Here is a 14,160-nt window from a genome sequence, read left to right on the forward strand (position 1 = left end):
TGGCTGGGGCCGCCATGGCAGACGATGAGCCGAAGCGCGGCTCACCGGAGGCTAAGAAGAAGTACTTTCAAGTTTGTGTCTCAAATCCTACTGCTAGAATTTGCCGCAATGCAACTTAGAAGGGCAAGTGTTTTGTTTATTTAATCATTTCTTGTACTTATTATGCTATGGTTTTAATTAATGTGAAAAAAATGAAAAAAAATAAAACATTGTAAAACTTTATCATGCAAATTTAGTATTTCTATTCAAATTTTGCTACGTATATGTGTGTATATTGGTGCACAATTCGAGACTCATAATAATTACAACAAAAGAATTATGTGATAACTAGTACCAACTTTATTACTAATTTATCATATCGATTTTTTTAAAATCATAAATTTAGTTTTTTTATAATAAACCTAGACGAAAAGTTAGATATACTTGTTCAAATAAAGTCTATTATGATTATTCTTCTATCTAGAAAATATGACATTGCTCAACGAAGTTGAATTTCTTTTCAAGTAGATTCAGGGCTTAATTATATCTTTGCTTGTCCGTGTAGTTAATTGAATTTTTTGCTAATTCATCCTAATCCATTGATATTTGGATTATCAATGAAATTTTTTTTATTTAGTTATAAAATTTATTATGGAATTTACTTTTCTATACCATATGATTATTATAATTGTTTGAAATCAATCAATAATAAAGACCATGTTACTATTGGAAACAATTCAAAAATTAATAGCCATCTAAATACCATATTAATAGACCAAGTGTAAATATTACATTAATTAAACTAATAAATGATTAATATATATAAAAAATAATCCTTTAATAAAAAGCATAATACACTATTTCAAAAAAAAAAAAAAACCTCCATTTTTTCTCAAATCTCCAATGAATAAATTTGGTTGGAATTTGGCATTTGTTTTCCATTATTGCTCTCTAAAAATTCCATTGCTGATGATTTTTCATTAAAATTAATAAAACCATAGCCCAATGGTTCTCCATTTTCTTCATCTCTAATCACCACCACAGAAACAAGCTGCAAAAAAAAAATTTAGAAAAAAAGATTATTTTTATACTTGCAAGTTTGAAAATAATATACACCAATATGAATAATTATTTTTTTTTCAAATTTTTTTTTTTTACCCTTTTATATCTATAGCAACACTTGTAATATAGATAATTCTCATCCATCCAGTCTTGCAAATTATTAACCTTAATAGAGAAATCTTGATATTCTGCAAATACAAAAAAATAATAATGGTAAGATAAAAAGAAAATTCAAGTAATAATCAAAACTCTCGATTCAAACTATGGATAAGGAATATAATCGACTTAGTTTAGAAATAGGGCATGTGAAGACTAAATAATGCATATGGTTTGATATTGACGTTTTTTAAAGTGATGCATTCATATTCAAGAAATTTTAAATCTGCCAATATTATCTCTCAAAGTCCGAGATGTTAATCCAAAATAATCAGATCCCAAATCAGGTACCAGAGTGATAGATGTAAAGAGATGATAAGTAATAACAAAAATAACATATGAAATCGAAAAAATAATTCTAAAAAGCTGAAATTAATTACCTGAGATTCTTGGCACATAAGGAGCAAGTTGAAAAATATCAACTTTGTAACTAGAGTTGATTTTTTCCCATATTTTAGCTTGATAATGAAAAATATTTCCAGAACTTATTTCCAAAATTGATAAAGTCATGTAATAAATTGCACCAGCAGTAGGTTCAAAATTAAGATTTATAATTTTCAATATTCTTAATTTTGATGAATCTTCCATTTTTTCATTGTATTTATTAACTGCAAAAACAGCTGCTTTTTTTGCTTTTTCAAAAATTGCAGATTTTTCGTCAATTTTTACTATTCCACAAGGTATTTCCCTTCCATAATTGTTTGTCACATAGAAACCCTACATATAAAAAAAAAAAGAGAAAAAATTAGTATTCAATAGATATAATTATAATCATCAATAAGAATAAGAAATTAAAGAAAAATATGATTTAGATTATGAACGTGTCAATATATAATTATGGATTTATAAAAATAGTTATAATATTCAAGATATAGTTAGATAATAACAATAACGAAATAATATACGAAGAACTGATACATTATAATTTATATATTTAAACATTCAATAAAAAACATCATAAAACAACAATAACACGATAAATAATCATAGTGACGAAGAAATGTAGTTATTATAAGTAATAAAATTTAATCCATTATAAAACCTAATTAAACGTCGAAAACCTTATTGGAAAATTGAGGTAATTAATTAATTAGAGATTAGTAATACCTGACTTTCAATTACATCTTCTAAATATTCTCTATGCTCAAAAGTATAAGTTGCCATGATATCGATAATTATTTTCAAAATTATTTATGAAGAAGAAAGAGAGCAATTATTTGTAGAGGTAAATAAAAAGTAATTTTTATAACAAAGAACCATATATTGGAAGAAAGAAAATAAATTATATCCTAATCCTTTTATGATTTCAAATTTAGTTGATATTATAGGTAAAACAAAGGTAACCTATTCGAATTAGAATTATAAGTTGTTAAGATTTGTTGTTTTAAAAATATTAATTTAATTTTGTTTGATTAAGATTTATTAATTTAGATTTTCTAGCGTAGTTTAATTTGGTTTCTTATTATTATAAATATGTATTTTGCTAATTATTTTCAATATATAGAAATATACAACAAAGAAAGATCTATTATGTGAATAGAGAAATTTTATTTATATTAAAAAAGCTATGAGATTATAAAAAACAATTTTCCTTCAACTCCAAAATTAAAAATGAATAAATTACTTAAATACGTAATAAAATAATTTTTAAAAGAATATTTCCCTCTATTTCTATAGTTCTTTTCTGTCCTGCCCTATTGCTAAAAATATATTTCATGGATCGTTGGCTTATAATAATTATATTTAATTAATATTATCGAGTATTTAAGTAATAAATTCAAATTTATAGGTTAATTGTAGTTTAAAAACATTACATACGTAGAGTTTAGTTTTTATTTCTTTATATAACGTGATACTTAGTTTTTTAGGTGATAGTAATTAAATGAAATAAATGACAAATACATTATTTTTTTCACTTTTACATAAACATAAGATTTTCACTTCTCGTTCAATTCATTTTAATGAATGGGAATAATTATTGTAGTTGAGGTTAGAGTAATAATTAAAATCGTGATTGGTGATAATCAACAAACAATAAAAGCATACAATTACAATATTATCGATATATAACGATATACAATCATCTTTATAGAAATTCTTAGTACACATATTTTTTCATATGATAATTTCGGAAATGAATATAAATAGTCTATCATAATATAAAAATTAGTGATTAGTTTGCGGCTCGAACGCTTGAGTTAGAAAAAAATAAAATTAGTGAGAAGAGTGTTAAAACGCCATCGTTAAAGTACTCCACCAATGGCTGCCGAGCTCCATTACCAACTCTAAGAAATACTCTTCATTGGCCCAAAGCTTCATACTCTTCTCACTATACAATCAGTTAGCCAGTGCAAATCTCGTTCGATTCATACAATTTTTGCTGTGTATTGAAAACTAATGCTGATTTAGATTTAGTTTTCGAATTGCGTATTTTGGTGAAGGAAAATGGAATTACGATTTCAATTCGTTTTTTTACTCTCTTGTATCTTCTGCATATCTTCAATCGATAGATCTGTATCTCTTCCTTCTTTAGTCAACCTCGGAATTGCCCCGGAAGGTTCGTATTCATTTGTTGAACACTCATTTCTGTATTTTATTTTTTTTCGTTAAGAATAGTGATGGATATTGGTGTTTAACGGGATTGCTGATGACCCATTTCGTGATTTCGGGGTTTTGTGCTTTTGGTTTTATGATGGAAGTGAAGCTGACCCATTTCGTGATTTTGAAATTTTCTGTAGAAATGTTTGTTAATTATGGTGTTTTGATGGAAGTGCAGATGACCCATTTGTGATTTTGTTAACATTTGATTGATTGCAGATGAGAATTATTACAAGGGTTTATCATCTGGTGCTATAAATTGTAAAGATGGGTCGAAGAAATTCACCAAGGCTCAGCTCAATGATGATTTTTGTGACTGTCCAGATGGGTCTGATGAGCCAGGTCTGTGTGTATTTTCCCTATTGTCCTCTAGTTTCTTACTTGCTCGATTGTGTTTTGCAAAACTATGCATTTATGGTGCATTTCTGGGAGGTGGAGGTAAGGTTTGCGTGCACATTTTCCTCCCTAGACCTACGATTATACTGAGTATGTTGTTGTTGGTGCATTGCAATCATTAAACTATTATTGAATTGTGCAACAACTAGAGAGACACTTCAATTTATTTAGTTTAGCTTTGTAAAGCTTCCATAATGTAGGCAGAGGTGGAGCCAAAATTTCAACTTTATGGATTGTGGATTTTGGAACAACTACTTCAAGTGCTAATGACTGGTTTTAAACTTGTAGCTGGGCTTCTACCTCTGCCCCTGCATGCGGTAGCCTGATTCTTTATTAGTCCAAACATGTAAAAATATTTTGTTCGTGGTAGTGCTTAGACTGGAACCACTAGAAAGTAGGATCTCTACATGCTCTGAAATCCAACCGAATTGTGTGAACCACCTTATCTAAAAATGGACATGTTTATTGATTTTAAGTCTACAACACCATAGTTGGATTTGACTATATGAATTCTCTATATCATTATGCCCTATTGGACTCATCTCTTCAAATACTAATAACTAGTCTTTTAGAAAATGAAGATTTATTTGCGGTGCAACGTAGGAAAAAGTATGTTAAGAGTTTCATCTTGGGTCGAACAATTTTGCCTTCCTTTTTATATATTAATATAATATGTGCATGTGTTTGAAAGTTGTTTGTCCTTGGTGATTGGTTTGCAGGAACTTCGGCATGTCCGAGCGGGAAGTTTTATTGCAAAAATGCAGGGCATGCTCCTCTCTTCATATACTCATCTAGGGTGAATGATGGCATTTGTGGTATGAATCATTGTATTCTTGTCTTTCCGTATAGCGTCTGATTAGAATCTTTTTCTACATCACGGTGCCTAGTTTGATCTGAAATAGTGCATTCTAACAGTAACTAAAAAGATATTGAATGACATTAATATGAAAGTGTTTTCTTTTTTTTTTTAAAAGCTGGTTATCAAAAAAGAAACGAAAAGAACAACAATATCTTGCAAAACACGTATCATTCAAATCCAGGACAAGCTAAGTTTCATAAAGTTTCAGTTCTTGAAGAATTCATTGTCAGTATAGGATATTACTTCTTAGATGAAGTTTTATTATTAAAAAGGATATTACTTCTTACATAAATAGCCACTGTAGAATGATTTCCATTGCCTTTGGATCATTGCTGACAGTCTTTTCCTGTCTATAAAATCATATTGATGTATATTTCATGTTTCTTAATATTGCTGGTTTACTTTTCTAAACTAGTAACTTATCTTAATGGCACAAAATGAGCAGATTGTTGCGATGGGAGTGATGAGCATGATGGTAAAGTTAAGTGCCCAAATACATGTTGGGAGGTCGGCAGAGTAGCTAGAGATAAATTGAAGAAAAAAATTGCAACATTTCAGGAAGGTATAACTATAAGGAAGAAGGAGATTGAAGAAGCTAAACTTGCAATAGCAAAAGAGGAAACTGAAGTCTCTAAGCTGAAAAATGAGCAGAAGATACTTAAAGGGAGGGTTGAGCAGCTTCAGGGTAAGTTCTTTCCCCCTCAAGTAAGATTGTACATGAGAGGATTATCATCCCTGATTTATCAACAAAACAAGTACTCCAGATTGGGGTCGCTTTGCATACCTCTTGCAAAATGGTTCCTTCTGAGTTCTGATATCACTATTTTCTATGTCCATGGTACAAATGAAACAAGCATAAGTAGGAAAAAGAATGAACCTCATTTCCTACATTTCCTCTTTTTATGCTTGGCACTCCTAACTTGTAGAATCATTTTTTTGTTTACGATCAACAAGTTTTTTTCGGAATCCATGCTAAAAAGAATTGCCTCCATACTGCCAGCCTAGCCCTTGTGGGACTATAATGGGTTTTTCGTTGTTGTACTGTCAGCCTAGCAAAGAAACATTCCTTCTTCGGTGCTTCATGAATCCACAGGAAGTATAAGGAACGTCATTGTCTCCCCTTCTCAAACTCTCTAATAGGACGATCTTACTGTGAAGTAATCATTTCTGTTTCCAGCCTCTTTCAATAGTCTCTGCCCGCCATTGAGATCTTTTCCCTGAATAAGAGCTCAAGCAAGTCTGGAAGATATTAAACCATCCTGCAATCTTGCAATGTTCCTGAATATGTGGTCCTATACAATTCACGCTCTCTGCTCCCTGTATAATTAACAACTGGTTCCTTTTGATGGGAAGAGATACTAAATGTGGCGGAAATGCATAGCCCAATAGGTCGTCCCCATTCGTTTCCAAGAACTTACTCTGGTATATATAGTACCTCTCCATAAGGCTACTCCACTTTATAAAACTCAGATTGTATTGTTATACATAACTTACTTGTTAATTTATAGGGAATATTCTGAGTAGATGCTTAAAAGCTACCTGATCTGAGACCTTGTAGAAACTAGAAGGCTGTTATAATTCAATCAGTGTTATCAAAGGCGCGCTTTAAGCGCGCTTAAGCCCTGAAGCGAGGCTCAAAACATGTTGAGCGCTTCGCCTTGCTTTATGTGCGCTTCAGTGTAGTCATCAAAGTTCTAAGGCAAACTTTTCCTTGCCAATGAGCCTCTTATGAAGAAGTGACACTAAACAATTGATATTTCATTATATTATTAATTTTTTTCAATTTCTTTGGTAAAAAATGTGTAGTTCATGTTTATAATTATAAGTCTTGGACTAAACATATATATTTGTATTATATTCTCCCTTTTCGCCTTTTTTCTTTAAAGCCCACCCTTTATTTGCGCTTTGCGCCTAAAGCCCCCAACGGATCTTAGAGCTTTTTTGCGCTTTTGATAACGGTGAATTCAATAAGGTATTTTCTTTTTTGATGAAGAATTCAGTAAGGTATTTTCACCTATGCCAAGTAGAGCAACCTTCTAGACTAGTTAGTGTTATCCTTGTCACTTTTCTTGTTGTTCATTTTCTACAATGACATGTGAAAAGTCCAACGTTTGTGTAGTTTATGAGATTTTCACGCGCTAATATCTGATTCTCTTCTAGCAAGGTTCCAACAATTTGCTTCTAATAATTTCTCATAAGTTTTCACTTTTCTTGATCTAGACAAAAAAGAACAAATAGAGAAGGTTGAGGAGGAAGAACGGTTAAAGAGAGAAAAGGAAGAGAAGGAACGAAAGGAAGCTGATGATGCTAAGCTTGAGGCAAGCAAAGTTGAGGAGAAAACTGAAGTTCATGAAGAAGCTGGGAAGAGTGACATCCACGATAAAATTGGCCTCCTGGAAGACTCTCCTCCCTTAAAGGTTAATTATTTTTACGTTTATGGTTGTTACCTTATAGATGATGTTAAGCACACACTATAGTAGGCAAGGATATCAGAATATCTTATAGAAGTAGATAGTGGAACATGTGGAACTTGGGGAAAGAGTTCTGGTCTGCTGACTCCTTTTTTCCCTTCACATGTTTTTGCGCATTTGATTCTCCACATCTTTGTTGCACGCTAAATTGACCATTGTTTTTGGACTTTGTTAGATGCCCAATATATCAAAAGCTCTTTATGATTCTAGAAAGTATGATTTTTCATGGGTATAAAACTTGGTACCCTTACGGTCTTACTTGATTCTTCCAAAGAAATGCTTATTAGTAGGTGGGTTACAAATTTTCCCCAGGCTTAGAAAAGGATTAGGAAAATTGATAAAGTTTTCCCTAGACCCCACTTATGGGATTACACTAGGTATGTTTATAAAATTTTGCAACACATTGTGAGATGTGCGAATTTGGCTGCAGGAGAATTACTACTTTTGTTTTGATATTATAATTTTCACTTCCAAGAGAATATAATTGTGCGCTCTTCTGGAGATAATAATGCCCTTGAGCATAATAGAAAATATGGTCTATTAGAAAATATGGAACTGACTTTAAATGTTCGTGTTCCAACATTATATATTATCTACAAGTTAGTGCTGTAAAGTCTCTTGTATGTTTTTTTATTTGGGTCAAAAAGAATAAGTCTCCTTTATGCATTTCGCTGCTTAATCTAGTAATTATGTTATATATTTATATCAGGATATCGTAGAAGGCCATGACAAAGCTGCGGATGAAGAACAACACGGTGACCATTCCGTGAAGGATGAGTTTCCGGTTGATGAGGTAGAGCAGGCGCCCGAGGATTCTTCTCAGGTTTGTTGTCTTTGAGAAGCCCAAGTTCCTTCCCATATGATACTGTAAAAAGTATTTGGTTTATCATGATTAACCATAATCTCATTTTGTATAGCATCCTGAGGTAAAAGAGGAGTCGTCCACCAACAACAATAAAGCTGATGTTAGTAGCAGAAATGAGGTACATTTATTGATTTAAAGCTATCATTCTTGCTCTATATCTATCTTCACTGTTTTTGGGTATGTTGTGAGCTACGTACTTATTATTTCAATTAGCTTGTCCGAATTTCTTTTATTCTAATATGAAATCCTTGCTCCTGATAAGTTTCTCCAGAAACAGTGTATTTTTTTTGTCAATTAAGTAATGAGCTATAATGCTAATATCCAATATGCGGTGAAGTGCTAGGAAAAAGATGGTATTTGAATGAAATTGTGGTGCCACAGCGTGGAGGCCATTCTTTTAGTGTGTATTCCTAAATAACTTGCTTACATGCAAAACATCTTTTGATTCTCTGAGTTAGGAATTAGATGCATAAAAAACGAGGAAATGGAAATGAGGTCTATTCTCTTTTCTTTTATGCTTGTTTCGTGTGTACCAACACATGGAATAGATAGATACCATTTCCCACCGATACACAAAGCGGCTGCATTCTGAAGATGGCTGGTGCGGTCTAGTTGGAATAATAGATCTATCATCTCAGATCTTTCAAATTCTTGCTCTCAGGGAGGATACTGCACTTAAATGCAAAACAGTACTTTTTACCATTACCTATAGCAAGATCTACTACCATTAACAAACTTTTAGCAGTTTGTGAAAGCATGCGCATGAAAAAGAATTTGTATAACCAGTTCACCCCACCAGCAGGTTTCTACTTTTTGTTGGGAGGCTAGAACTTTCCCTTAGATGGAACTTGGGTCTCAAGATCTTTCTTTTTAACTATAGAAGTACACTAGTAGTTTTACTTCAGGTCAAGGTTCCTAAGGATACCGTCTTAACCTCCTCATGATACTCTGGCTGAGCTAAATATCTTTCCACTTGCATTGAAGATCTTGTCATCATAAAGAATTGAAATGTGTAACTTGACCTTCTTTGAGCATAACTTGAAACTGGAAAGTTGAAGTTCAATTATTAGAGAAATGAATGTAATAACCACATTTCATCATTGAAATAACAGAAAATACACTCTTATACATAGTTGACAGATGATCAAGCCACTATATATCTACTACGCAGAGACAGGTTTTAGTACTATCCAAAGGCACATTACTTTGAAGCAGGGCACAAAAAGTGGAAGCCTGCTCGCTATCATGCTTGATTGTGGTTATATATTGGTACTTCATGTGCAAAGGGCTAAAAACTTACGGAACTTGTCACTAATGGACACATAGCACTGAAAGTAGTTTAGGGCCTGACTAAGTAGTAGATTTGGGATTGAGGGGCGCAGGAGTAGGATTGTATAATTTGATTTTCCTAGCTTTGGAGTAATTGTTTGTACAAAATCATAGTGCATAGGAAGGACCTAATTTCAGTGTGCATGTATTGCTGCCTTGTCTACTACTAAGGTGGCATGCAGATAATGGTTGCAGATTTTGTTCAATGGTGTTAACAACCTTACCCTTGTGACTCATTTTTATGTTTTTAGGAGAAAGATGCTGCTGAAAATATTGAGTCACTGTCAAAGGAAGAGTTAGGACGTGTTATTGGTTCTCGTTGGTTAGGAAAAAAGAGTGAACAGGAAACTGTGTCAGTTGGGGCTGGTACAGATGGTAACCATGATAACCATGATGAGGTGCCATCTGATACCCATGAAGAGGAGTATCATGGATATGATTCTGATGCTGATGACCGCAAGTATGATGACGATGATGAACACAAGTATGACGATGATGAACACAAGTATGACGATGATGACAATGAGGACCACGTTGAAGATTCTGTTGGAGAGGACCATGATTCAAGTTCTTCATACAAGTCCGAGTCTGATGATGATTCTGATTTTGCAGGTATGCTGGAAAGCAATCCTATTGCATTTGATGCCTACAGCTAGTAATTTTTTAATATGTATTTTAATTATCCAGATACTACCACCACAACTAGTCCTTCCTGGACGGAGAAGATACAACAAACTATAAAGAGAATTTTTCGGTCTGTCAATTTGTTCCAAACTCCAGTGAACATATCTGGTAGTAACTGAGGTTCCATCCAATTTTCTGCTCTTTATTTCTAATGAAAAGGAAAATGATGGATGTTGTTTTGTTTTTGCTCCCATAGATGCTGACCGGATACGCAAAGAGTACGATGAGGCAAGTGCTAAGTTGACAAAAGTCGAATCAAGGCTATCCAGCTTGAAGCAAAAGTTGAAACATGATTTTGGTACAGAAGTTCATGTGTTTGTCTTTACTAGCATTCTTCTATAACTTACCTTCACTAAGAAGGTGAATGATTTTGTAATGTTTATTGCTGAGCCACTAGTTCTATTGCAGGACCGGAGAAGGAATTCTATTCATTCCATGGACAATGTTTTGAGAGCAAGGAGAACAAGTGATAAATCTTCCATTGTCTTGTTAACCTAAGTTTTGTTAACGTTTTACTTTTTAGGAATATATGTAATAAGTTATAATTCTTTAGCAGACACTAACAAATGTTTTTACTTAAGGTACACATACAAGATTTGCCCTTTCAAAGAAGCTACCCAAGTTGAGGGCTACAGCACAACTCGTTTGGGGTAGGTTCTTTAACATCTTAAGCATCTGCATTATCTGAGTCCTTCTGCAGAGTAAATTGTAGTTGATTGTCTCTGAAGTAGTAGGCAAGCATGACTTGTACTGCAATACTTCTACTATTCAGAGTTTCTGCACTTTGTTTTCCTCTCTTAAGTAAAGATATTCATGGCAGACCTATCATATAGTTTCTGCAATTTGATTAGGTAATGTAAGAGACAGCTTATACATAAAGCTGGTCTAGTGAAACACAATTTCTATGACATTGGTCTTGTGGTAAGAGCACAATGCATGATGTGTTAGATTAATTGCACGTCACAAGTTCAAACTTTGGATAAGGGTAGGGGGTTTAGTCTAGTTGTAAGAGTGCAACACGTGCTTGTTGATGTGTAGATTAGCTGCATGTGAACGGGTTCAAATCTTACTACGGACAAGTGAATAGGGGTGGGGGCTAATATCAATCGAGTTTAGAACCAAGGGCCAGTTGCTACTGTCCCTTGGGGGGTTTTCTCAGTTCACATAGTTCTAGGTTTGACATGTAAAATTATGGGCTGGTTTCTCTTCTAGATCTTTATTTTTCTGCCTGAATGTTGTAAGTTCAGAACTCATTATACCTTCTTTTTTTCTTTCTCTCATGTGTCATCAAAGGAACTGGGATAAATTTGAGGATTCCTACAGAACTATGCAATTTACAAACGGCGACCATTGCTGGAATGGGCCAAATAGAAGTTTAAAGGTGAGGATACCTGACTAATGTGATTGTCTTTGTATCTGCAACATTCTTTATATTCCTCTTTTGCTCTCTAAATTGTTTTTCATTTGTACAGGTAAAATTAAGGTGTGGTCTGAAAAATGAGGTAACTGATATAGATGAACCGAGCCGCTGCGAGTAAGCATTTACCTGTGTTTGTGTACACAGTATTTTGCATGCTTTATGTGTTTAGTGGATTCTTGTACACTTTAATCTGACTTGGTAGTTTGTTATGGCAGATATTTAGCATTTTTCTCTACACCAGCACTCTGTCTGGAAGAAAAACTGAAGGTGCTCTTCTGAACCTCTATATTGGCTCCCCACCCACCCACACAATCCTTGTAACAAATACTTAACTCCTATTGAGATTGTCTACTTATGATGAAATAAATGTGATAGGAACTACAAGATAAACTAGATATGATGAATAAGGAGCAACCACAAGACCATGATGAACTGTGACCTCTCTGGTTAGGCCTGGCTTGGGAACTGTGACCATGATGAACTGTGATCTCGACTAATTCCACAGGATACTTGCACCTCAAGGGAAGCAAAAATGGGCAAAGTGATCCATTGATATATTTTCTCAAGAACAGTATCAACATTTTTGAAGTCATACCCCATTTATATTTTTGCGATGTTGTTGCCAATCATATCATATTATACTAAAAGTGGATAGCTCCAAACTTCGAAGTTAAATTATCATTTTCTTTTATGTTAAATTATAATCAAATCAAATAGTAAATTTAATTTAATATGATATTTTATTTATGTAATGTAGAATTAAAAGTCCAACTCTTAAATATTTCTTAGTTAATTATATCATTGCAAATTTCCTAAGTTATCAATTAATGCAAATTTTATTCACCTATAAAAAATATTTTCTTACTCCAAAAAGTCTGAAGAAATTGAAAAGTTGCAATGAGCTCAATAAATATTATAGGTCAAATTTATTTAGATAGTGAAAAGTTTATATGGTCATATTCTAATATGAGCACATAAAAGTAAGAAATATTTCATAAATTCTATAAAATATTTGATAATGTTATTGTTTTCCCACTATTTTTAGCTAGCTCCTAGAAGACTATTTATTTCTTAACTTTTTGTTATTCTTTCTTATTTTGTTTTAAATAAATTAGTTAAATATGTCCTTTAAGGCTTTTGGATATTTAGCTATTAATTATACTCTTAAAACTGTCAAACTAAAACACACACATATATATATTGAAAATAGAAAACTCTAAACTTCAAAGTTGGATTACCATTTAATCTGTCTCTACACCATATTAAAATATAATAAAAATTAGGTAAATTATTCGTACTTTGCACGGGATTGAACTATTTTATTAAACTTACATATGATTATTCGATAATATGACCTACAGTAAATAATTAAGTTTCATGGAAAATGAGGAATGAAAAAGGTTCAGAAGAGGTTTAATTAATGTATTTCAATTCGATTCCTCTATAGCAAAAAAAAAGAACTACAATATTGGCAGAAATAAAAGTTTTGTTTACTAAAAAACCAAATGTAATAAATTCAACCTTTTTAACAACGTTATGAGTTGTGGAATTAAAGGTGCAAGAGTAGTAACGTGACATTGCAATTGAAATCAATTTTCTTTGTTTATACGAAGAAACCTGTAGAAAGGGACAAAAGAGAAGATCAATTTTCAATCATCTTCTGTGTAACTTTTAACAAAGTTAAAAGAAAAAAGTCACTAAAATAGCAAAAGGAGTTGTCATACTTACATGAATCACTACGACTTATAGTAACGATTCAGCTCCATGAAATAGGAGGATGAAAACTTTTAGGAATGAAGCAAACTTCATAAGAAGCTTAATCAATGTAATTGAATTCAACTATCCAACGGAAAAAACCTTCAAATAATAGTGGCAGCAAATCCCTCTATTTATAGATAACAGAGGGTAGTGTGAATAAATATTTATTGTGCCTTATCGGAAAGATCACAACTCTTTGGAAAAGTTGCAACCATTTGGAAAGGTCACAACCTCTCATAAAAGTCACAATTTTTATAAAAGTCGCAATTCTTCATAAAAGTCACAACTTTTCAGAAAAGTTGCAACTTTTGATATAAAAGTTGCAACTCTTTATAAAAGTTACAACTTTTCATAAAAGTCACAACTCTTCATAATAGTCGTAACTATTCATAAAAGTTACAACTTTTCATAAAAGTCACAAATCTTCATTAAAATCACAACTCTTCATAAAAGTCACAATTTTTCTTGAAAGGGAAGGCTAGTTTTGAAAATAAATAAATTTAAAAGGGAATTCTGGTTTGTGGTGGTGCCACGTAGGCCGGTCTAATGTTTTCTTATATATATATATATATATATATATATA

General features: G+C 32.4%; 2 protein-coding genes and 1 pseudogene across 3 annotated transcripts in view; 2 read left to right on the forward strand and 1 right to left on the reverse strand.

Moving 5' to 3' along the window:
* LOC107005313 (photosystem II 5 kDa protein, chloroplastic-like) overlaps positions 1 to 272 on the forward strand; it is an 852-nt gene extending 580 nt beyond the window's left edge. The window contains exon 2 of the mRNA XM_015203874.2: positions 1 to 272. This exon is cut by the window's left edge and continues 14 nt beyond it. Coding sequence (XP_015059360.1) covers positions 1 to 119 — 119 coding nt within the window. The 3' untranslated portion in view covers positions 120 to 272.
* LOC114075378 lies at positions 136 to 2,361 on the reverse strand (annotated as a pseudogene).
* A 971-nt stretch (positions 2,362 to 3,332) lies between these two features.
* Positions 3,333 to 12,600, forward strand: LOC107007444 (glucosidase 2 subunit beta). 2 transcript variants are annotated; one of them, XM_015206070.2, is made up of 16 exons: positions 3,333 to 3,754; positions 4,015 to 4,137; positions 4,911 to 5,006; positions 5,496 to 5,735; positions 7,271 to 7,467; positions 8,231 to 8,344; positions 8,439 to 8,504; positions 9,967 to 10,327; positions 10,403 to 10,507; positions 10,596 to 10,697; positions 10,808 to 10,865; positions 10,981 to 11,049; positions 11,693 to 11,780; positions 11,872 to 11,933; positions 12,035 to 12,086; positions 12,195 to 12,600. In XM_015206070.2, exons 1-16 carry the CDS (start codon positions 3,643 to 3,645, stop codon positions 12,255 to 12,257), a joined length of 1,908 nt encoding a protein of 635 aa, XP_015061556.1. In that variant the 5' UTR covers positions 3,333 to 3,642; the 3' UTR covers positions 12,258 to 12,600. The 2 variants fall into 2 exon arrangements, with proteins under 2 accessions (XP_015061556.1, XP_027769434.1); XM_027913633.1 differs by lacking the exon at positions 10,403 to 10,507 and having other exon boundaries at positions 3,382 to 3,754.
* Positions 12,601 to 14,160: the final 1,560 nt, after the last annotated feature.

This window comes from Solanum pennellii, chromosome 12 (genome assembly GCF_001406875.1).
Source record: "Solanum pennellii chromosome 12, SPENNV200".
Classification (NCBI taxonomy): Eukaryota; Viridiplantae; Streptophyta; class Magnoliopsida; order Solanales; family Solanaceae; genus Solanum; species Solanum pennellii.